Source organism: Solea solea, chromosome 18 (assembly GCF_958295425.1).
Source record: "Solea solea chromosome 18, fSolSol10.1, whole genome shotgun sequence".
Lineage (NCBI taxonomy): Eukaryota > Metazoa > Chordata > Actinopteri > Pleuronectiformes > Soleidae > Solea > Solea solea.
Window position 1 is genome coordinate 16,868,708 of NC_081151.1, and position 26,334 is coordinate 16,895,041.

Consider the following 26,334-nt stretch of genomic DNA (forward strand, 5'->3'; position numbering starts at 1 on the left):
GGTATCATACTTCACAGACTATTCTGGATGTTTGAACTTTACCATCAAATTTGACTAGTGCAGAGAACAGTAAAAAATGCACATGCATAGAAAGATTGTGATGTATGGATTCACTTTCAGGGCTACATTTCCATAAATCTACAGCATCATCATTTGTGCCGTTTGATGAATGACGAGGTCACCTCGACAGTGCTAACCTTTAAAGGAATGGAAATCAGGAGAGTCTAGCCGCATTGCTTATTATCTGTGATGAATTGTCAAGTTTTATTTAACACGTCCACTGTAGGCTACTATAAACATGATCCAATATTCTTACATTACCAAAATCTGAAACCAAAGCCTGAAATCTGTGTTATTTTGGATGCTCATCGGGGGGAGAAAAGAAAGACTGTATATAAGTCAATGAAAAGGAAACTTGTTGTTTGATTTCTAACATCAGTTAACATTTCTCTGAAGAGAAACCCTAAATTGGTAGCTTCAGTCCAAAATTACGACCATTTTTTAAATTATGACCCCCATTTAGGGTAAAATAGACCATACACAGGGCATGTATTGGGGGCGTGGCTATACTGTGATTGACAGCTGATGTCCTGGTTCTCGAATCACTCACATTACCATTCTCATCAAAAAACAGTTTCCTCTGGCTTCAAAAAAACAAGACGGTGGTGGACAAATGGCAAATATTGTGACTTAAAAACGACCACAATGGTTGACGTTCCATTTGGTTGCCACTTGAAACTTACATACTTTGCGTAAAGACGTTCATTCATGTTCATTAACGTTCAAAGATTCTGTTCTTGGATTAAATCTAACAAGAGACAGGAATGTGTGTGTGGTGAGCATTTGTATTCAACAGACACAAAACGTGTATTCAAATGTTCCATCTGGAATTTGTCAATGTTGCCATGACGATCAGTAAAATTTCCTGAATCACCTGAAAGCGGTTGATGACAACAAGGCAATCATGGAGAGAAATAAAGATCGATGGCCCATTCATTTAACCAAAATCAGATATCAGTGAAAGACTTGCATTACACCCTAAAATAAAATGTCATCCTAAGTGTTATCCAGAAAATATAATTGGGAGATGAATCAGAGTGGACACAGGCCTGGCAGAGTTTCTCGGAGTTTCTCGGAGGCAAAGCAGGGGGTAATAAGAGCCAACTCTTCATTCTGAAATTCAGAGTGGTTGGAGCGGACACGAGGGACGAGCCAAACTGCTGTGTGGACACTCAGCAGACAGCTGCACTGAGGCTCTGTGCATCTGCAAAACAGAGACACTCAAACAAGTCCATCTCTGCAGTTGAGTGGGAGGCAAGAGAAGCAAACAGTGATCTGATGCAAGGCCTGTAAATATCTGATGGTAGAGCTGTGTGTCTGTGTGCTCAGACTCAGACTCAAGACTCAAGACTCAGGACACTGAGGGGAACCAGTTTGGTTTGGTACAGTATGGTATGTATTTGTTGACGTTTCCATTAGGAATAGTGGCGAAATAACAAGCCGCGATCGTTCCATTCTTTGGCACACTTCCCTTGCGGTACCAGAGGTAGAGCAGCTCCATCAACAACAGTCAAACGATTGGGCGACAGAAAAACATTGTCCCCCATGTGATCGGTGTAAATATCCGATGGAAGTCAAGACAAACACTCACATACAAAGCTTGCCGTCTTGTTGACACGAACAGCCAAAAACTGAGTAGGGAAATAAGAGCTGCTGGACTTCCTCCTTTGTTGTCTGTTGAAAAACAACTATTTACACTAAAATTCACAGCTAAGGTCATGATTATAACCCGATAGCAGACTTACAATTTTGGGACCATATGGGACGACTCACAACCTCCCGACAGAAAGTCTGGATTGTCTTATTATTTCCTCTACCAATGTTATCAACTTCCTGTCTACAGGAATTTAATGTTCCCATTAAATGTTGGTAAGAATCTGTCAAATCTCTGTCAAAAGATTTGAATAAAATGGATCAGACACTCCATCATCAAACTAAGTTTCACCCGGATCTGATCCAGATTACAAATTCAGCATGGAAAGTCCCATTTAACAAGTTCAGATGTGCTGCCTCAACTTCTAAAATACAAGGTGAAGCTACCACTGAGCCACGGACACCAAACTGTCCTCTACTCATGTCTCAGGAGTCCTCCACAGTCATGTTTTCTTTCTTTATAGACTTTTCCAAACACAACAAAGCAAAGTAGCATACAAGCCACTCAAGAAGTCACTCTATCTTCACAGGTATTGTGTAGCTGTTAGCCCCTCAGTATCTTCAAGTTAGAGATGTTCCGACACCATTTTGTCCCTCCCGATACCGATTCCGATACTTGTGCTGTGGGTATTGGTCGATACAGAGTACTGATACCGATACCAGTGTGTTTAAAAAAAATGAGCTATGGAGCTAACTGGTAAATACTGCCAAACCGCCGACATGATGAGCTAACGTTAGCTCCTTGTCTACAGGTGTCGGGTGCTCAGTTCTTCTTCACACCTTCTCACCTCTAAAACAGCACAGCGCAACTTGTTCAAGAGTGGCGAAGAAGAACCGTGTCAGAGCTAACGGAGCTCTAATAAATTACGTGGTATCGGATTGGTGCATGGACTCCAGTACTCACCGATACCGATGCCAACATTTTCAGCAGTATCGGAGACATTTCCGATACTGGTATCGGAATCGGAACAACTCTACTTCAAGTAGGCCACGATGATTGGTGTGGTTGTGGATGCAACTGAAATTTGCAACAAGAACCTTTGTGCTGTGAGGCACCACAGGAAACCACTGGTGCCGCGTACCACAGAGAAAAAACTGGAGTGTTACTTTACAATCGAAAAATAATATTTCAGGTCAAAATGACTTCATTTCAGTGGATTTATCACGATCTCTGCATTCACGAGCATAGCCAATGGAATTCTGAGCTGAACTGTGGTCAAATTGACTGCGCTGGACGTAACACTATTCAATTTGACTTTGTTCTGCCAAAGTATAAATTGCCTCATAATAGATGGAGTCTGCGAGGCTGGGCACTAAAACCATACAAATAATCATTCCAGTATAATTATCTTCAATAACAATAAACTCATAACAAAAGTTCAACACATTATATTGACGCAATGTTTTTTGCATGGTGCAAACGCACACTGAAACTTGATAGACATAATGGCTTTGAATTTTTTTTTTTTACCTCACATTTGTTGTTTTCTGCCAGTTGAGAAGTTTAAAAATCACAATTAACTGGTTTCAACTTTCACCCACGAGCAAAAAAAATCATTTCATTATTCGACATTTATGGCGACACTGTAATTATCAATTGATTTGAAATGGTAGAAATACATTCTCTGGACTTAACCACATCCATAATCTAGCAGTGAAAAGAGCAACCAAGCCTCCAGCGCTACATATTATGTCTAGACTGTGATATAATACATTTTAAGATTTATTTGATTTAAATCACCAGATCAGTGGAGAATCCGTGGAGAAAAACCCCTTGACATTTCTTGAAACTTGAACCCATGCACTGTATGCTGCATTTTCCAAAAGTAAGATGGAAACAGGCTCCTACTGAAAGCCTACACTTGCCCACAACAGACAGAGGAAGCACTGAGCACTGACGACAATCAAGAGAACAATGAACTCAGTGAGAAATGTTGACTGTCGTCTAAAGGAAAAATATTACCATAACTCAGTTTGGCCTTCTTCATCATCTTCTAATCTAAACTATCAATTATTGTACACAAAAAAAGACTCATTTAGTAAATGTATTGGTTTTAAAAAAGTAAAAGAAATGTGCCAAGGACTTCTGCTCGTGTCGTGATAATGTGGACGTTGTCTTTAATCACCAACATGTAACAAAGACTCTTAAGACACTATTGCGTGTGAGATATGGAGAATTTAAAGCCCTTAAACTATATTTTCCCTTTTTGATACTGATAATTATTATTGAACATCATTTCAATTTGGGACAATTTTCGTCTTTGAGGAAAAACATATGCTAGTTATTTTACAGCGGTGTTTAATTTAAATTTTTCAAACCAAACATGTCAGTTCATTGTCAATTCTAGCAACATAATCTCTTTGAGTTCTCTTTCAGTCCATATTTCTTTCAGAATAAAGGCTCTGAAACTGTCGTTTGCAAAGATTAGCGAACGTGATGCTGGAGGACCAGATTTGGCCCATGGGCCACCAGTTGCTGACCACTGTCATAACTGTTAAAATGTTCCTTCACAGGGAGGTTATGTCTTCATCTGTTTTTGAGAGATCAATCTGAATTGTTTTTGTGATTGGTAGGAGATCACGCATCTATGTTCCCACGAAATTTTTGAAAGCATCTCCTCACTAGAAAAACACCCCTATCTCTTACAACGGAAGTAAAACAACGATACCAAAATCACATTTTTGAATATAATATGGTTTGTGCTGTATTGCGTTCACTCAACTGCACCATTGTGACAAAAAGGGAGCTGAACCATAGCAAAGCTCCCAATCTACTGGTCAATCTTCGTTCTTACCCTCACCTATGGTCATGAGTGATGGGTCATAACTGAAGATCACAGGTACAAGCGGCCGAAATGGGTTCTCTCAGAAGGGTGGCAGGGGTCTCCAACTGGTATGTCCAACTGGGAGGAGCTTGGGACAGACCAAGGACTAGGTAGAGAGATTAGGGGTGCATTCACACCAGCCCTTCTAAATCGAATCCTAGTTTGTTTGCTCGGAAAGTCCTAAATTAATCGGCTACTATTTTGATGCTTTTTTCATGATTAAAACATGATTTCCAATTGTTTAAGCTTCTTAAATGTGAATATTTTCTTAATTTCTTTGCTCTGGATAAAAAAATTAATCCTTAAAAGTCAATCATTTTGGTTCGTGGACAAAACAAGACATTTGAGAACATCATCATTTCCAGGTTTGACGAACACCGGTCAACATTTTTTAAGGTTTTCTGATATTCTGAACACCAAACGATTAATCGAGAAAATAATCGACAGATTAATCGATTATGAAAATAATCTTTAGTTGCAGCTCTAGTATGCACGTTCCATCTGAATTTGAGATCAGGATGAATTTTGTCATGTTAATGTAAGATGGTAATAACTATAAGCAGGTAAAGTTCTACAGTATACAGATGGATCCAGTGGATCAAAAAATTCAGGTGCTGGTATGTAAAACCCAGGTGACAAGGTGTTTAAGCCTTGATGAAGCTCTGTGCTCTCGGACTGATCTTGTTTCAGTTGTATTTTCGGACTCTTTGATGCCGAGAGTCGACAGAATCTACAAAAGAACCTCAACGCTGCAGACCTTTACACCTCAGGCATGATCAGCAGGACAAAGCCCCATAAAAGGCACCACCGCTTCATCCACCCAGCTCAAAGTGAGTGAGAGAGTGAGTCACACACAGGAACAATACGATCCATCTGAAACTGATGGAAAGATGGGGGGGTGGGGGGGTTAGCCTCGGTCTCTCTCCTCAGCTGCAGCCGTCCCAACGCTCTCTCGCGCTCTCTCCGCAACAGAGGAAGGACAGAAGTCGAGGGAACTGCCAATGAGCAAGGGGAGTACGCTGAGCAGGTCAGAGGTCACTATTCATCCCACTCAGTCTCCTTCCTTTAAAGCTCACTGGAGGATACAGTCTGACTACACACACACACACACACACACACACACACCACATCTGCCCGGCAGCTTCAGCATCGTTTGGTGTTTTTGGAGTCTGTGTGTGTGTGTGTGTGTGTGTGTGTGTGTGTGTGTATAATCCCAGTATTATGGCTTCTCTCCTTTTCCCCCCTCAGGTTGAACCTCAGTTTCTTTTTCTTTCTTCCACATTCATTTCTTTCTCCAGCTTCTTCTGCCCCAAAAGAGGCTTTTATTTATATATATATATATATATATACATATATATATATATATATATATATATATATATATATATATATATATAAGGGTCTTGCTTTATAGAGGCATTCTAATAATTAGATGTCACCAACTCTTATACAGTGGACCGTAAAGGAAAGGAAAAATATTATTTTTCTAAAATTATATGACAATATAATGGTACAAATATGATAACAAACACAAGTACACGCATAAACACAAACAGAGAGAGTGGAGGAAGGAGTCTTCCCTCCAGCTTTGCAGCTGTGATGGAGTGTTACAGTCTCTCAGGTGCAGCATTCATCCGAGCTGGCACGACAACACACTGTTACTACAAAAAAACGGCTGAGTCAGCACAGTCGTCCCATTACACTTATCTACCGCCTTGGCTGCTGCCTCAGCACATGCATGTGCACGAGCGCGAGTGCACATGAGGAAAAATTCCCCCTGCAGGAGCGTCAATGCTGGTGTATCAAACGAGACAAAAAAATAAATAAAATAAAAAAATGCTAACGCCGAAAAACACACAGGCTGACGAGTATGCACAAATCCACACATGCACAACCTTCACACACACACACACACACACACACACACACACACACTCCACAGTCTGAGCACATGCTGATGGAGCCAAAAAAGTGCAGCTCCACAAAGAAAAGCAGCCATTGTGACCAGAGTTGACTGATATTTACTCTCTGGTGGCCCAGAGCGGCTCTGCTGCATATTCATGTGTGTGTCTGTGTGTGCGTGTGTGTTACAATGAGAAGTCAAAGTGTGGTAATAGCTCTTTTCCTCAGACGAGATCGTCTGACAAAGAGAGCGGCTCGTCTGTGGAAATGCCGCAGAGCAGCGAACGCTGGGCGGTTGCCGTGACGACCAAAAAAAAAAAGAAAAAAGCCTGGGAGACCCACAAACAAACAGCTTTGCTGCGCCTAAAGCTCTTAAAACCCACGTCCACAACTCATCGATCTCTCGGTGGGGGGTTCAATATGTATACACACACACACGCAGACGAGGTTACAACCACAGAAACATCCAGTTCACGTAGTTTTTGCTCAATAAACTAAAAAAAAACAACTCTTTCCCTAAAAAAGGAACTTTATATTTACTGTAGCACTGTAATACACCTTTTCTTGTCTCCATTTCTACGGTGCACGCCACAGTTTGCATGTAAATATCGTGCATTTTACTGCGCAACTTTTATAACTTAGCTCACAGTGTGATGGTGTCATAATAATGAATTTAACAGCCCAACGGGGCATAAAGAAGGTAAATTAGAGCTCTAACGTGCTGCTGACATGACAATAAATGTAAATGAACACAGCAACATAACAGAAAACTCATTTGACTATTTTCACTTTAGAAGCATCTAGAAAAACACACACACACACACATTATTCAATTCAACTAAATTAATCAACTATTTTGATGATCGATTGATCATTTGAGTGGTTTCAGACGAGCATAGCTGCTGAGGGCGACACATTTGTCCCGTGTTCTGTCAACGGGGTGACGCACTTTGATAAGACGCATCGCTCTCGCCGATCTCACGGCACACAAATTGGATGCAAATCCCCGAGCAGATGCCATTCAAATGGAGCTGCAGCAGCAGCATCAAATCAAATTATTAACATTAAATATAACATAAAAGCTTGTTTGGTGTCTTAATTCCACAGTAGTTTTTACTTCTTTTTCAATTTACTTCTCCACTTTTGCCATTAGTAGATTTATTTAGCGTCATAGATATGTTGTTATTGTGAAATATGCATCGTTCCATGTCAAAACAAGCCCTTTTACTTGGAAGTTCTGTGGAATATGATCATGAATATCTCTACTGATATCATGACAACAATATTGTAATTGTGTTAGAATTTTGAGCTCATATTGTTTTTTTCCTCTAAAATGGCATACTAAAACACGAAAACTAATAAATACTAGCAAATCCGCTCTTAAAAAACAAGTCAAAATTAAAAATGATGAAATCCAAAACTTTTATAACCTTGGTTTTTACTTTATTTTCAATTTACTTTTCATTTTGCTATTAGTAGATTTATTTAGCGTCATAGATATGTTGTTATTGAGAAATATGCATCGTTCCATTTCAAAACAAGCCCTTTTACTTGGAAGTTCTATGGAATATGATCATGAATATCTCTACTGATATCATGACACAACAATATTGTCATTATTGTGTTAGAATTTTGAGCTCATATTGTTTTTTTTCCTCTAAACTGGCACACTGAAACACTAAAACTAATAAAAACTAAAACTAAGCATTTACAGGAAAATAAAAAATAGCAAATCCGCCCTTAAAAAACAACAAGTCAAAACTAAAAATGATGAAATCCAAAACTGTTATAACCTTGGTTTTTACTTAGTTTTCAATTTACTTCTCCATTTTTGCCATTAGTAGATTTATTTAGCGTCATAGATATGTTGTTATTGTGAAATATGCATTGTTCCATGTCAAAACAAGCACTTTTACTTGGAAGTTCTGTGGAATATGATCATGAATATCTTTACTGATATCATGACACAACAATATTGTCATTATTGTGTTAGAATTTTGAGCTCATATTGTTTTTTTTCCTCTAAACTGGCACACTAAAACACTCAAACAAATAAAAACTAGCAAATCCGCTCTTAAAAAACAAGTCAAAACTAAAAATGATGAAATCCAAAACTATTATAACCTTGGTTTTTACTTAGTTTTCAATTTACTTCTCTGATTCTGCCATTAGTAGATTTATTTAGCGTCATAGATATGTTGTTATTGCGAAATATGCATCGTTCCATGTCAAAACGAGCACTTTTAGTTGGCACACAAACACTAAAACTAATAAAAACTAAAACTAAGCATTTACAGGAAAATAAAAACTAGCAAACCCACTCTTAAAAAACAAAAAGTCACAACTAAAACTAATGGAATCCTAAACTATTATAACCTTGGTGTGACGGGAAGTATAGTTGCCCATTTCACCTGAGTCATAACACAGTAGTCATGAGTCAGCGCTTGTGTGCATAACTGCAGCGGTCATGTGACGGGAAGTGTGCGTCCCGCCCCGCTCGCCACGCTGTTTTTGTGCCGCTGCAGCGTTTTTTTCTTTTTTCCCACATGCTGACCGTCACCTGACTCGGAGAAATGCTGAGCAGGGGCGGAGCCAACGCTGCACTCGGACAAAAGACACTTTCAACACATCAACTTGCAGTTGCATGTGTCCAGCACAGGCCACTGCATTTCTGTCCACTGAGCTGGAGACGCCAGCAAGTGTTCCCGTCACGACAGAAATAAACAAACCCTTTCTGTTTCGGTGATTACACCCACATTACTCCACTTCACACATGGTAAACAGGTGAGTGTGAACAGAGCGTCTGCTCTATTAAAGGTTCCACTACACGTATTTGCTAAGAGTGAAGCCTGAAAACCTCAACTGATGTTTGCTCACTCACTGCAGCTTCCTCCAGATGTCAGGAGCAGGTGGAGTGAGCATGAACTCTATGAATTTCCTTTTCACATCTCACTTGCACTTTTTCTAACCACATCATCCTGAAGTCGTTTATTTCCCCCTTTTTTTCTCTCTCTCTCTCTGCAATGTTGACAACTACACCGGTGGAGATTGTCAATCTGATTATTTAGATTATATTCTATCTTGTCAAATATGTTGTTTGTGTGTATTATGAGACTCTTACACCCTAAAACAAAGGGTGTAAGAGTATAGTATTATAGTATAGTATAGTGTAGTATTTCGCTGCTAATTCTGACTTTAAATAACACAGAAACAATCTTTATTTTTTATCCACCTGGAAATGGCGTTTTGGGAGCCATGAAATGCATAAATAAAAGCCATAAATAAGAAAGATAATTTAGGTTTCCTTCTGTGCCTGTATGGATATAGGGCTATCATTGAATCATCTCCATTATATCATCTTGTTTTAAGCGTTGCTTATAAACTTAAAAAAGCACTTTTCTGCAAATGAAAATGAAGCAGATTCTAAATTGGCAACAATTATTGACTTGTAACGTGGGGAGTAATGAAATTCAAGCACTGTTTGTGGTGATTTGGTAGCTGCAAAAATGAACTTTAAACATTTAGTTTATATATATTTACCTCCATGGATGTTATGCATATGGTCATATTCAGAAAAGGACATTGTGTGCGTGAGGGTCGTTGGCCTCCGAATTGTTTACTGTGGGAATTTTCTGAGGCACAAACACACAGAACGAAGCTTCCAGCTCATCACTTCCACGTGTAAGTGAAACAGAGATTTTCAGTTCAGTAAATAAACCTGAAATGAAAGTCGGTCTCCACCTTTTCTCTTCACTGAGGTTATACACGACCATCTCACTCTCTTTCCTGCTGTACAAGAAAAACCAAACAGCATCTACGGTAAATAATCTGCAGCGTCTCACACCTATAACAACAATTATTTTCCATACTTTCTGCTCGAAATATAATCCACCAGCACGAACGATCCCCCAAAATAAACAGAAGAGCTGCATCCTTCACTTCAGTCAAAATAATTCTATAATGATGAAGAATAAAATAGTGTTTGGATGATATCTGTAGCACCACATCTATATTTTCGAATAATAACACACTTTTTCATCCCCTTGGAAAAAGGAAATTTGGTTGCAGATCCACAACATTGCTTTCTTAATTTGTTTTTGATTTAAATGAATATAAGGATTTCATGGATTTAATTTTGGGTTCCTTTTTGTTGGCTTAGCTACAGGAATGTTGGCGTCATTGATGATATAATACACTTTCTAGTTGTGCTTCTAATAATAATAATTATTGGCCCTAGCATGTATTACATACAGTGTCTCAGTGTGACATAGTATGGATAGTTTTAAGATTAAATAAATAATATATACAAACGGTATATATTATATATAGTATAATAAACAGTGCCGTGCAAAAGTGTCATGTGACAATATGTATGTAATGCTTGAGCATGTAAAGAATAAACCTGGTGTAATAAACCCTCACAGACGAGTGTTTCTTGTATTTATTGGATAATAACAAATCTAATGGCAGCCTACGACTTTAGCACAGTACGCCAGGTTTCAGCGTGTTCAATTTAAACGTGAATAGCTTTACCCAAATGGAGCCAGCAGCCCAGTTGGACCAACAACAATAACATAAAACCAGCTCTTTAATGGGAACTGTATTTTCTGTAGGGCAAAGAAAACTCTTGTGGGCTGCTGTGTTTCTCTTCTGGCTTTCCGGAGCTGGATCAGTGAAAGGTCGCAGAGGTTGTAATTATGACGAGTGAAAAGGGAAGACATGGTTCATGGCAAAGTCAGAGAAAGAGGACCATAAGTTCAGGAGGACACGCACCGAAATCCGTACTCAGCAGAGTTCCTCACAACCTTTGATATTCGGTATTTACTGTGTGACCGCAGCTCTAAAGGAACTGCACAATCAGCTGTGACAGGCGGCGTTGCTGTTTCAGTCTCCCCCCCCCCCCCCTCTGTTGTCCGTCCACCAGCCGCAGCACCTGCCAGCACTTCACACGGCTCAAACCACTCCACCGAGGGCTCTCCACTGCACACCAACAAGGTGCACACAGGCTTTCCTCTTGTCCTGAATTACAAGGGGTGGGGCTGCGTGATGCAACTTGTAATGCGATCTGCCGTGAGCACTTCAGTGCGGCTGCTTGTTTACTTTTGCAAATGAGGTAACGCAGGGGAGCGGGAGAAATGTCGGTCAGAATTTGATTTGATTGTTCTGTGTCATCAGAGTCATCAGCACATCACGCAACTCGCCTGCAGGGAGTCAACTCTAACTGAGCGCCAGTGGACCAGACGATCAATCAAAGCCACTGATTGAAATTCAGACGTTCAATAGGCTACTAGTCCCACTTTAGAAAAGTGCGGCAGACGGAATTGCCCGTGGCCTTGATTGTCATCTGAAAACTCTCTTCTCAAGGACTTTCTGACACAGATTGATGAACTGATTTATTTCCATCAAACTCAGTTCACAGAAACATTGGATTCACCCCCTTTTCCATACAGCCTGGCATCACTCCTTTCTAATGGCGCTTTTGCCTTGCGCAGTTCTAGTACTATTCGGCTCAGCTCAGCCCTACTCTGCAATACCTGGTACCTGGTGCTTTTCCTGGTACCTGCTCTGTCGAGGTTCCAAGTGAGCTGAGCCATTACTAAAGTGTGAAGTTGACAGACTGCTGGCCACTGATTGGCCGGAGAGTGTCACTGGAAGGAAGTACTGAACGATTCGGTGAGCCAATCGTTTTGAATTGATTCTAATGATTCAGTACACCGAAAAGAACCGCTTTGCTCATCACCAGTTTTGTGCAGGCGTGCTCGGATGACCCCGCCCACATTGAGGAAGTACTATAGTAATAGAAAACAACGTGAGCCTGATACCAAACTCAGTAGAGTAGAGCAGAGTAGTGCTACAACTGTATCATGGAAAAGCTCCATAAGCGGCCACCTGGAAGGTTGATTCACCTACCTCTGAATTAGACTTAATTGCCCACAATGTAAATAAACCCAATGAAACATCCTGCCTCCCTTGTTTAAATGCTGCAATAGCCTATTTATCACACAGAGAGCAAATAATAGTGACGCATTGCCCTGTGTGCAGAGGAAGATGTACTTCCTGATTAGACCTAAAGGAGATTTTAAACTTTGCTAAGGCTAGAGCCAAAGCAAGGACTTTTTTTTTACTCTAAATCACGGCCACCCTTGAGTCATACTATGGTGCTGGAAAACAGCAAAAGGAGAAGATGTAAAAGCTGGTGGACAAGAAAATGTATCATACTTCTATCATTTGAAGTTCGATCGTGAATTCTAAGGTCTATTTCTGACTCGTAAAAGTAAGATTTCAATTTAGAGACTTTTAAAACAGTGTTTAAATTGTGTTTTAACTTTCACTGAGTCCATGTCATCATAGCTTTTGCAGTTCTATGCACTGCAGTGTCAGTGACAGTGTCAGTGAAAAAACCCACATGGGAAATGATGTGTTGATAAGTTTCCGGCTAACAGCAGCAAACAGAAGGGAGTCTGCTGTGAGTAATGAAGGCTGCACGCACAAATTATGAAACAAAGAAATAAAAATCACACTTTATTGAGGCAAAATCCATGGAAAAAACTATGGTGGAAGACCTATGTTAAAAAATATATATAAAAGAGTTTAAGGATTAAAATTTGGGGGGAAAAATGATACCAAAACTGTTTGGTATTGATGTTTTTATTGGATAAACTGGTTCAGAACATGTTAGCTTAGCATATGGGCTGAAACTTTGTGTCCTGCATAATACAGTAGAAGACGCTAGCTTGTATGCTAATTTTAGAGAAAGGTAATGAATTTGTATTGTAAATTATGAGCTACATGCAGCCACTGAGGCTAATGTAAGACTAGCTAATTGCAATTAGCTAGGCTATCATTTTCTGTTCCCGCAAGTGTTGTCAACCAACTTGTGTAAAGCTTCTGGCCAATTTATTATCATGTGTTTTTGCGAGTAACAGAATATAATGCTATACAAGTATGAGTTAGTTAGTGTATACTGTTTACCTTTGACTAGATGTTTTTCTTTGTTTCCAGTCTTTCTAGCAAAGCTAAGCTAACAACCTCAGGCTCTATATCCTTATACTGTACTGGAAAGACAAATATGAGAGTTGTATCTGTCTTCTCATCTAATCCCTGCCAGAGGAAAACAAGTATTTTTAAATGAATTATATATATATAATTGATTATATTTACTTGCACAGCACTGGTAATGACAGACCAGGTATGTTGCAAAGGGGAAACGCCCTTCAAGAGTCATCTGATACCTCCTACACTATGGTGGCTCGTTGGGATAAATAATTGACTTCAGGTTGACAAAGTGACAAAAGATGGCTCCTCCTGAACACGCTCCCTTTGTGCAAGGACCTGAAAGCCCCTCTGTCTGAACTCCTTCTTCCACTCGCTGACTCTTCCCTCCTCTTCTTTCTTCCCTTGCAGCTCCACCCACACAGCTACTGAATGGAAATGTGTGCCTGCTGCCTGCTTTTACCCAGGTATCTGTTTACCCAAAGCTGCTTTCACTTAAATGAGACGCACCACAGCTGTTTCAGAGAGGAGGCTTTCGGCTAATGCACTCACATGTTCATAGACTCTCCAAATACTGTATGAACCCCCTCAGCTTCAAAGAGAGGTTTTACAGTGTGCATACTTAAGAACGCATGTGGTTTGATTAATAGCATTAGTGAAGAAAAGGCCCACCGACCTACATCCGATTCCTTCCAATGTGGTGCGGCAAAATTCCTCGGAAACATGCAGACAGATTGCACATAAACCCCCTCCGGGTTGAACACTATTGGATACATGTGACCGTGAGTAAGTAGTGGTTCCAGACGTGGCCAAAGATGGAGCAGGTTTTTTGATTTGCATTCTTTGCTCCACAGGAAATGCACCTTGACCCCAATGTTGGATGTGAAGAAAGAGGTTTCAGTGTTGCAGACACAACACGTAACTCCCATCTATGCAGTTTGATGATTATTTATAGTAGAAGCGGGGCTGTCAAACACATTCCAGACCCAAAATAGGTTATAAATCTGCTGAACATGAACTTGAAGTGGTTTTATTTACCTATAACTACCGAGTTGATTTCTGTATACATTTCTAAATTTGGAGCTCCAGCATCAGGGCTGTGGTATTTGGGAGCTGCTGAGATAAGAGCGTTGTAATTGTTCACAACTGACTTTTCAAACAGCGAATTCTAAAACAATATACAGTATTCAGCCTGATGACGAATAATAATAAGCTTTCACTTCTTTGAAACAGATACGAGAGAAAGTGTTCGGGAGACGAGAACTGCAACAACAATCACGAAAATGTTTTCCAGACCAAGAAATGTTCGGGGTCCAGTCAACGGAGAAAGGTTTTTTTAATCAACAGGCTAAAAAAGGATACATAGTAAAACAGTGTGAGCAAAACAGCCCACTAATTATTATCTTAATTTGATAGAACATGATTCATTGCTAATATAGAAGCCGAATGTGTTTGATTGTGGTATGAGGGTTTGGTGTAATTCACTCTATGTGTGTGTGGGGTCGCTGTGCTCTCAGAAGGGGGAACTCAGGTGTATATAGGTGGCATTATCACTGTCATTGTCAGGTTTGTGAACTGGAAGGGCAAACGGTTTTCGACCGCTGTACCGCGGAGGCGCTACTCGTGAATGGTTTTGGATTGTTTGATGGAATTTCATTATGCAAAGAAACGCACAGCAATAAAACCAATATATTGCAACGAAACGAACAGCGTGGACATTCAATCAGAGTTCAAAAGAGCGATCGCCAAGGCAAAGTGCGTCAACCAGGTCATCCGGAGTCAGAAACCTCAGTAGCGGAAGTTTGAGGCTGAGCTGCTATAATAGCTAATAACGACTCGGCACAATTAATCAAATAAATGATCCATCATTTCAACAAGTTCTGTTTAATACAATCTAGCTGTAAATGTGATTTCATCCAACCATCCTAGAAGCTCAATGAGGCTATAATTGGGCATAGCTGTGCCTAATTACATGACATGCTAACACAAGGCAATCAGAGATTGGCAGACTTCACCCCATTCACGCAACAAGCCTCCGTTGGTCATATTGGCAGGTGCGGAAACACAAACAGACAGACACACGGAGCCCCTAAAAGCAATACGTCACTCCCATCCATGGGGTGAGGTAATAAGCTAATAGTAAAAAAGTACACTGAGGCTGATTATTTTTGCAGACATTTAAGTCGTATTCACGCCAGCCCTTCTTCTAGTTTGAAAGTCCGGTTCATTTGGGGAAACAATACTCATAATTGCTAATATTCCAATAGCTGTTGATTTCACCCAAAGCCTTGTGTTGGTAACATCAACACAATCCACCTAACATAGTGTATTCCAGTCTGCACCAAAATAGTAACCCATGTTTCCAGCACGTCAACAAACCTAATGGTACTGTTAACACCGAGTAGTCTGACTAGTGTGTAACTAAACAACTCAACGGATCAATCTTGGTCAGCTGTCACATAGACTTTTCCTGGGTAAACAAACACTGCCACCAGTTCTCCAACAACAGCCACAGTATACACCTCACGGGAGAACAATACCGCTTCCCTGAGACGGAGAGTCAGGTTATGTAAGAGTCATTAGATACAGGTCAGTATCCTCCGCCATATCATACATCAGCCAGCAGCTTCGGGCCATAAAGAGAAGACAGTTTCCTCCAGAATAATAGCTCGTCATTAGCAGCAGATCACAAGATGTTTCTTTTAATTATGAGATATGCTCAATCAAACTGACCCGTGTTCAGCCAGGGTTTGCATAATACAGGCACAGGGGAAAAGGCTAAAAGGGAGCAGAAGTGGTTAGAAAATGATCAGTTCCAAGATAAGAATCTCAAAAGAAAACACACAATGCTGACCTCAACTTTGTTGTGTTAACAATTGTGGAATTAAATTTGATAATTTTATACATCTGGGTATTTAAGACCAGTTGACAAAGCCCCATTTGATCGCTGATGTACCTTGCTTTCACTGTCGGGTGGCATTTTTGTGGTTAACCGATCCACAGAGGGGTCAGGGTTAGATCCACACACACTGACACGTTCATACATATTCATAACAGTATCTCAGTATCTCAACAAACAAACTGCATCTTCAGTGGACAATTTAAAAGAAGGGGGGAATCCACCTTTAACTGCACCCACCAGGCTGAGCCAGGAGCATACACATAAAACTTCCCGTGTTGAGGCGAGTGATGCTCTCAGCCAGGGTGTCACTGTTTGACCCCATCAATCAGGACAAACGAGAATGGGCCATGACAGTGTGACCGTAGCGGATGATTGGCTCACTGGGGAGCCCCAGTTGGGATTTATTGCCCAGCTGAGTTAAACTGGACAGCAAGCGGACGCAGGACTACCAGACTACCAGACTTCTACAAGGATATCTTTCAATTTCCTGACGTCATCCTATTTCACTGGGAGCAGCAGCCACTCAGACAGATGACTGAGTAGCTGGGAAACAAATAGTGAGCGGTCTCTCGCGGAGGCTCAGACACAAAGCTGCTCATTTCCCTAAAACTTCTTTGAGTCAGACCGGGGTTCCCTCTGAGACATGAGCTCACCCGTTTAGTTATTCATCCTGAATAGTTCTGGACAGTTATATGAACAGAAAATATACTTTCTCTATTTGCACATGGAGTACTAGATGAGTAGTTTAAACCATGACGTTTGTGTTTGTAATTAATGCATCCTGTGTCAGCTTGGCTTTGCATTTAATACTAAGGTAAAACCTAGACTGGCTTTGTCTAAAGTCGCAACTCTAAAGCTCGCTGACGGGCATGTTACATCTTGCCTGGTTGATCTGTGCAAATCCATTTTGACAGGGAGTTGTATGCTACGATATTTCTTAGCCAGGAGCAGTGTCTTCCTTCAGTGCTAACACGGTCAATCAAATCATGATATGCATTTAAGCTCAAACACCACACCTTTCAAACAGAGCTTGCAGACAATGTGGTTTTGTTGGACAGAGCGTATCCAAGAATATTAGACACTACAACATCAACTCTTGCCACCAGGTCAGCCATGATAAGACGCTGCTCTGCAAATTTCCAAACCACCAAGCATGCTCGCAGCCAGGCGTTAAAGTGATGGCCACTGTGAGTGCAGTGTTAAGGCCTAGTCATACTTTCTGTGTCATGTGTCTCCAGACAAAAAAGAATCCCTTGTAACAGGACACAGATACTTTTGGGCGATGGATGGGTTTTACGTTTGGGTACCGGCAGACTTCCTCACATTATAATTACCGCGCTTTACCAACTTGACTCCATTTGCATTCATCTGCAAAGAGTCCTTGCACACCACTGTGGCCAATGGTAGGTGATCAGAGCCAGGCCAGCCAGCTGTTTGAACCTACACTATTTGACTGCATCCAGTCCTATTAGTTTGAATGGGGGATGACATGCAGAAATGTGGTACTGTAGCTTGCAAAAGCAACTTTTGAGCTGGTCTGGGTGAGAAAGTCCAGACTCCACGGCAAATTTTCTGTCCAGCCTGGGTTCTGGGTTACATTAACTAACATGAGGCAGCCAGACAAGACCCGACTCTCCTGTGTGCTCATGTTTAATGCAGAGAGAAGCAGCACAGAATGCTTTCATCAGGGCTGAGATCAGAGCCACCTGCCATAGAGAAAAATGAGGGGAGGGGGATTCACTCTTTAGACATTCCATGCTTTGTCACTGGCGGTCTGTGATGCTCTACGCCCTTTGTTAATACAGTGCTTGTGCAAGGTGCTTGATATGAGCAGAGGAATCCGAAGACAAAAAGCATTTCGGAAAAGGTGCGAGCTGACACTCTTTTTGGTTTTCTTTCTTGAAATGAAACATGCACTGAGTCAGTTTCCTGAAACCTGTCTGCACTGTAATTTGATCATTCCTGAACACAAAAAAACAAAAGCAGGCTTGTCCTTGTTCCTGATGATTAGCCTTTTGGCAGTTCGACCAAATAGTTTCTCCAGAAGCAGGGAAATGGGACGCGGTCTAGATGTAGGTCAGGATGCTGTTCTTGGACGCCTGCTGCCCAGGGAACGCTGATTAGTCAAGTCAAAGGAGGGATGACTGATTTGCTACTGGGCACTTTCAGGCATACGTGTCACACACACTTTGGGACAAGTTCTCTGCAGAAATGTGGGCAGAAATAATGAGGCCTCGTATCATGAATCGTACAAATGTATTGCTCATCACATGCTACAGCCAAAGACACAGACCTTGATAACACTAAAAGCAACAAACTCAGTCAGGTTATATCTCAATTCCAATTTATTTGCTCCCTCCATTTATGTCAAATATATCAACTACAACATAATTACTTGCTGGGATACACATGACTTGAAGTGTTTTCTAGTTTTAAGCGTTCAAAGTTTTCTGACTTTTCAACTTCCTAAATGTCAATATTTTCTGGTTTATTTGCTTCATATAACAAATAAATCATTAAAAGTGATTAATTGGTCTATGGCAATCAATATTCGTAACTAATTGTTAGTAATGATTACTAATAACTAATTGATTAAACATGGAAATCATCAATTATGAAAAAAATCTTTAGTTACAAATCGTTAAAAAAGTGACAAGTTTTCCATCAGAAAATTATTAAATGAAAACAAAATTCAGTGCTCTGCATCATTTATGTTCTTTTTGTCAACTTTAATAACTCATTTTGGTATTTAGTTTTTCTGACGGTATTCCAAGTCAAATTTTATGTTTTTAAGTGGAAAAGAAATTTGCACCCTCAGTTACTTCATCCTGATGCCTAAGTTCTTGTGATATTTAAAATATGTAAAACTTAAAAAGAAGCTGCACAGACCATGTTTGTCAGATCTTATTATGCTTAGACTAAAAGACATCACTTTTGTTTTTTGGGCAGAAGCGAACAGATCATTGATGTTATCTGTGACCTGGCTTGTTCAGTCGCAGCAGGGGAATGTGGGTGTGGGTTGGGAGTGTTTGGGAATACAGAGGTTGGGGTGTGGGAGATAGGAAGTGGGAGGTGGATTTACAGGCAGGGCCGGATCGAAGGTGCTGCAGCTTTTATCCTTATAAGGACAAACCTGGACAAATTACAGCAGTTCATACCTGAACTCCTCCTTCCAGCTATTTAAGCAAACAACAACAACAACTGAAAAACAAGCCTGAGGTGTGTGTTTATTTGTCAGTGGTGTGCTGTAATGGAAATATATAAACAAAGTCCCATGTGGCATGAAAATGTGGGAGCTGCAGCTTTAAGGAGCAGTGAGGCTGAGACACCTGGGTCTGCAGAGACATTGAGATTCCAAGATAAGAGGATACCAGCACCTTTATACCTGGGGCTCAGGTTAAGACTTGCATTGGACTCAAAATATTTAAAGCACTCCCTGACATGCTGGGTTTGCAAGCGCCAAAGTGTATTGCAAAATAGGCCTGGCCAAAAAAAACATCTTCACCTGCGGAATATGGTAGTCTACTTTTGATTGTTTCAAAGCGGCACTACTGATACTATTTAGCGTTACAGAATCCCTTGTAACAGGAAGAATAGACCCTCTTTTATGCTCACTCCGCACCCTGAACACCTCTAACTTTGAATAATAATTAGGGCTACGACTTACAATTATTATATACCGGATTAATCTGTTGATTATATTCACAATTCATTGTTTGGTCCATGAAATGTCAGGAAATGTTGATTGGTGTTTTTGGAGCTTATTAAACCGATGAATTGATTATCAAAATAGTTTAATTAAGTAATATATTCACAATCTATTAACCAGTTAATGTTTGCAGCCTTAATAATAATATTCTGATAATAACCAGATTAAGACAATATTCTGAATCGGGTACTGCCAGGCAATTAGCATTTTCTGATTATCTTAACCTGACTGAGGTCATACTCTGAATAGGCAATAATCTGGTGGGGTAGATTGATATTAGTTACATTATGTATATAATCTGATTAAGCTGTAAAGACAATTTAATCAGATTATAGACCCGATTGGAATTTTTTCAGCAGCAGACAGAAAGTATCGAGTTATAATCAGACAATCATCTGTAACAAGTAAACAGGATTATGAATCGAATGTTCATTTAACAACTCATGTCAACACCATTATCTGTCAATAGTCGGATTATTGGGCCCAGCAACTTCAAAAGTATTGCCAAACTGTAGAGGAGTTAAAGCAGATGGAAATAAACAACATTCTTCTCCAATGTTGAGCGAGGAGACTTCTAAAATATCAGGAACTATTACAATACGTTGGCTAAAATAACAACAGGGCTGGGACCTGGGAATGTAAAGGAGGGACAATGCGGCACAACGTCCCAAAAATGATTTTTTTTTATTTTTTTTATGTATGAGATTCTGTGGCTTCAGTTTTCAAAACACAAAGGAGTGCATGTGATCTTTGATCGTACTTTATTGACGGAAGTGGTTAATAGTCGGACCAGGCCATAAAAGTAGGATTTCCAGAAGCGGAGGATCAGACAGAACACTATTGGGATGAGTTTCAATTCAGTTAATTCCACATTAAGAGACTTTTAGACATTTTAAGAGCATGTAAAGTGTTCAAATTCTTGCTTCATTGTTCATTGCTTGCTAGGTTTTAAATCATGTAAAGTTCATAAACATTTTCTGCTCTGAGACGCTAGGGGTGTGTTCACTGGAGGACCTGAACATACCCACATCCTGGTCTACTCACTTTAGTGGGGACAAAAGACTGAAAGTCCCCAAAAGTGACGTTTATTTCCCGGTCTTAAGTGTGTTTGTGAGTCTGCTGAAGGAGTTATGTCTCAGTTTCACCATTTTAATCACAGATTAACGACATACTGTACACAAACACAGGGCTGATTTAGCTACAGTCCTGCTCTCTGTCTCCATCAGTGGTACTGCAGCCTCATTTCATATTTTTGGGAAAAATACATCTCGGCTAGCTAGCAAACCAAAAGCAGTGATATAGAAGAAGGTGCGGTTACTCACAAGTGAATGGATAAACCATTGATAAAGATGTTTTTTATGTCATTACAGCGTTTGAGGAGGAGTTATGCCAACTGTGGTTCTGATGCAGGGGTGTCAAACATACGGCCCGGGGGCCAGAACTGGCCCGCCAGAGGGTCCAATCTGGCCCACAATATGAATTTGTTAAAATTTCACACTAATCTAAACGTAATGTCAAATGCTCCAGCTACCCGTGACTAAATGTTTGTGTCTTTATAGATCCATTGTGCTGTGTAAATAGTAAATTTAGGCATGATATTGTTGAAATTGCACTTATATTTCTCAAGAAATTTCATGTTTTGTAAAATTATCCTTCATTAAATGTAAAACAAAGGAGAAAAAACAAAGGAGTTCTTGTTGTTCATAGGTTATTATGCTATTATTTTACTATTTTTACTGGTCCGGCCCCCTTGAGATCAAATTGTGCTGTATGTGGCCCCTGAACAAAAATGAGTTTGACACCCCTGTTCTGATGCATAACTGAGCCATATTTATCATCAAAGAATGTTGTCAGTCTTTACTCCAGAATTGCAATTTATTTCACAAGTAATTAAACGTATTATAATGTCTGAAGCGGAGAAACCCTGTATCTGAAGTTCAAAAGAACCACAAACACTCAACTGTGATATGTGTGCCGTCACATATGTGGTAAAACATTTGCTTCCCAATTATCGCTTCACGACATGTGAATGAAGGATGTTCGGGCTTTAGAGAAGCAGCGCGTCACAAAGGGAAGTTCAGCTGGGAGACTGAACAATCGTGAGCCATTATAACTCCAGTTAGATGCCCTTGATTGCCGACTGCTGAATGCAGTCTGCACTTTACTAGCAAGAAGACGCCAACGGCCATCTGTTACCGTTTCCTTCTTGTCTCTCTAGCATTTCTTTTGTCGTTTAATGCTTGTGTAAATGCAGCAGACAGCATCTAACAGGCGAATTAAGCCCCTCCAGGATGTTGTTCAAACACCAAGCACATCAGAATCATACAGATGTTAATATTAACAAGGTTTTTCTTAATAGAGAGATAAAAAATAAAAGGCTTCCTAATAATCTGGTGGCATGGGTGTGACAGTTAATGCTTCCCTGAGGCCGAGTCCCATTTGTCCCATTAGCCTGGATGTGTCTATGATATAAAGATTTCTGCGACGTCCTCTCCGCTGAACTGTGAGGGACAGATGAATAAAACAGTCCTGCGAAGGATGAGATCAGTGGCTATGTTCAGATTACAAGATTTTTTGACATTGTTTTGACTCCGGTCATCCCTGATTTTCAAATCAGACTTGTGTTATGTGGTCCTGGGATCAGACACAAATTCCCGACCAACATCTGAAGCTTTGTTATTGAATGATTGCCCAGCCCTTGTTGTGAGAACAACATCAAAGACCATTTTAAAAATGCAGACATGTGGAGGAAAAGCATTTCCTGTCAGGCTGGATTGGATGATGTGCGAACTCAAATATCAGGCGGCAAAGTTTCCCCTCAGATCTGTGCAAACCTTGCAGCGTCCGTGCGCTGAAAAGCCAGCAGAACTGTAGGAGCAGTCTGCTGCTCACACCTGACCTAAGATCTGTATACCTTTCCTTTATTTCCCCTAATTTGCTTTCCACCGGTAGCAGCCTGCCGATGACATAATCCAGGAAACTGGGAGCGCATAGCTTCAGCGGCACAAGAGAGAAAGTTGGGGATAAAGTTTTCCAACAGCAGAAGCGAGCAAGCAGGGGCTGATTATTACCATTTTTGGGCACGCTTGCTCCCATGCAAGCCCAGCCCAAACCACAGCGCTTACTCAGATTCCACAGCACTTTTTCTTCCCCTTTTTCTTTCCTCAGTGGAGAAAAAAGTATGGGGAGTAGTGGAGGGAGGGAAAAAAAAAAAAAAAGTAGCACCCCTTCTCGAAACAGACCATTCATACTGTGTGTGGAGAAGGAAAAAAAAAAAAGGAGCAGCAGCTGTGAGACGCGTGGAGAAGATCTGGGCTTGTTGGGGACAATATATGGATGTGTTACAGCTCTTTACGCACCACGTAACGTCGTCCATGTGGTCAAAATAAAGCAGCCGTATGTGTAGCAATTAAAGGAGAAGTTCACAAACAAACCCGATTCTGAATATTTGCTCCAAGATAGTAGCACGAAACACTGAAACAGGAGCAGATTTGGGCATAAAACTATCACACACGCGTGCCACTAATCCATGTCACATCATTAAACAGATGAAAGGAGGTCACACACACACACACACACACAGTGTTCTTGTAGGACACTGCATTGACTTCCATTCATTCTTCAACAAAGCTTCAAGCGTAACCAGTTAATAACCTTAACCTAATCACATTTCAAATCTTAGCGTGTGTTTAGTGTTTATGCCAGAAAACCTTCTAAAGAGGTACCAAATAGAACAAAGCATTGACTCTTCCATTCATTTACAAAGCTTTACCTCTAACCCTAACCATAACCAGGTAATGCCTAACACTACCCTCAACCAGTTCCTCAGATATGAGGTTCTGCCTCATCAGTAGGACCAGGTTTTGGTCCCTATGAGGACTACAGGTCCCAAGACAGGTGTTTATGCCAGAAAATGTTCTAAATGGGACACTGCATTGACTTCCATTCGTTTACACAACTTTACTTCTAACCAGTTAATGCCTAACACTAATCTTAACCCTAAACTTAAACAGTCCCTCAGATATGAGGTTCCGTGTCATTAGTCAGAGCAGGTTTTGGTCCCTGTGAGAACTACTGGTCCTGACAAGGTGTATGTGTTTATACCAGGTCCTAAAGAGGTAACAAATACAAGAAACCACACAAGGACACTTGACTTCCACTCATTTGGACATCATTTGACCAAACTTTAACCATAACTAGTTAACATCATGACATAATCACAATTCAAATATTGGCCCTAAGCTTGACCTGTCCCATTAGTAGGACCAGAATTTGGTCCTCCATGAGAACAACTGGTCCTGAAAAGGTATCTGTTTATGCCGGGTCCTCAAGAGCTAACAGATACAAGAACACACACACACACCATACGCAGACAAGCGTGTGGTTGACATCTGTTGCGCTGGAAGTGTTTGGACGCGTCCTGTCCACTTTTTAATTGATTTTTACTTCACCCCCTTCATCTTCCCCTCCTCCTCCTCCTTCTCCTCCTCCCGCCTGTAATCGCTGAAGCTTGGCTACAGGATATTTCATAACACGGTACAGGATATGAGCGGAAAAGTGTGAAAAACTTAGCGCAGTTTCGTGTTGCTGCAACATGGAAAAGTGTGTGTGTGTGTGTGTGTTTGCGTGGGAAGAAGTGCACAGGTGATCGTAACGAAGCTGAAGCGACACAGCTGCTGTCAAAGTCATCGATGTTTGATTAACAATACTGATCATTAAGAGGCTAATCTTGGTGATTTGGCGTAGCCGAAGAGTGTAGTTGTTGTTGTTGTTGTTGTTGGAGACACTTTCACACCGATAAAGAACAAACAGAAGAAGAAGAAGAAGGAGAAGGAGGAAGTCACTCACCTTCCTCTGCTGCTTCTCCCAGGCTGGATCCAAGAGCAGATCCCGGTCCCAGTCATCCTCCTGCTGCATGTAAACAATGTCTCCGTCATATTCTTGCTCCATGTTGCGCGTTTATGAAGCTTTATATTATATTTATAGTGTCTCTATATATGTCTGAGTGTATTTATATTAATTATATAGGCGGACGTCCCCCGGTTCGTCTGCGAGGTGATGTTTGTAAAGCAGCGTATCAGCTCAGTCTGCCGCTCGCTCTCCTCCTCCTCCACGCATTCAACACGGAGACACGGCGCGTGAGTGAGTGAGTGAGTGTGGATGAAATTAACGGTCCACCCTCCCTCGCTCTCTCTCTCTCTCTCTCTCGCTCTCTCTCTCTCTGTGGGCAGGTCTAAAATGTCGAGCAGCGACAGACAGACGCAAAAAAACTTTGCGATTCAGACAAATTGAATCGATAACCGAAGGGGTGGGAGGGAGGAATCCGATTGGACGTCTCCACGCCGCAGGACCCGCCCCCCTCCTGGAGCTGATTGGCTGGTTGAGCCGTCAGTGGCCAAGGCTTTGTATCAAAGGTTGATCGCCTGTTTGACTGAAGGAAATGTGACAAAACAGAGGCTCGCGGGCCAGAAGTGGCCCTCAACACACAAAACACTGGGTCCTTCAACAAGTGATTTAGCAAGTTTTAGTTTTTTTGTTTGCAAGACTTTTGCAATGTTCCGTTTTGTAAACACACAATAGTGACCCTGTAAAAAAAGTATTAATTTAATTTTTTTTATTAACTTTTAAATAACATTTTAAAAGCAACAACAGTAGATTATTGTAACTCAGTAATCTCACAACTCAGGGGTAGCGCTATGCATTTTGGTGGCATTGGGATACAGTAACACCAAAAAAAAGTTAAATCGGTATATGAATAATTATATATAATTTAATAACTTATAACTGTCTTGAGATATATATACATCAGAATAAATATGTATATGTATATATACATATATATATACACATATATATATACTTTTTTTTTTTACTTTAACTTGAGTATATTTTTAGAGCAGTACTTTTATTTACAAATACTTACTGTATATATATTTACTTTTTTTCTTTACATTTTTTTTCTTTTTGCCTTTGGTTGTCCACAATAAGAAACACGATCATCAGTGTGATAGAATGACATTAAAATTACAGATTGTACAATATTAATTATTTGGAGTGCACTTCAACTTTATAGTCAGGCCCATAAATCACAATATATCTAATATATAATATAGATATATAACATATATCTGATTCTGTGATTGTATACATTTTAAAGTATACTTATTCAAATTAAAAAAGAGAGTGTAGAGTGTGCATGCTCAATGTATTCTTCTCCAGTATTGGTGTATATCTGTAGCAGTTCTACAGCGCCACATACAGGCCTGGCATATGTACTACAGCATTTAAAA

At 40.5% G+C, this 26,334-nt stretch overlaps 1 protein-coding gene across 5 annotated transcripts in view; it reads right to left on the reverse strand.

Moving 5' to 3' along the window:
• actn1 (actinin, alpha 1) overlaps window positions 1-25,219 on the reverse strand; it is a 65,638-nt gene extending 40,419 nt beyond the window's left edge. For 2 of the 5 annotated variants that reach the window (XM_058614556.1, XM_058614560.1), the window contains exon 1: window positions 24,893-25,216. In XM_058614556.1, the coding sequence (XP_058470539.1) occupies window positions 24,893-24,994 (102 nt within the window). In that variant the 5' untranslated portion in view covers window positions 24,995-25,216. Of the gene's footprint in view, window positions 1-24,892 lie in introns of all 5 variants that reach the window. The other 3 variants (XM_058614558.1, XM_058614557.1, XM_058614555.1) reach the window with 3 other exon arrangements.
• Window positions 25,220-26,334: the final 1,115 nt, after the last annotated feature.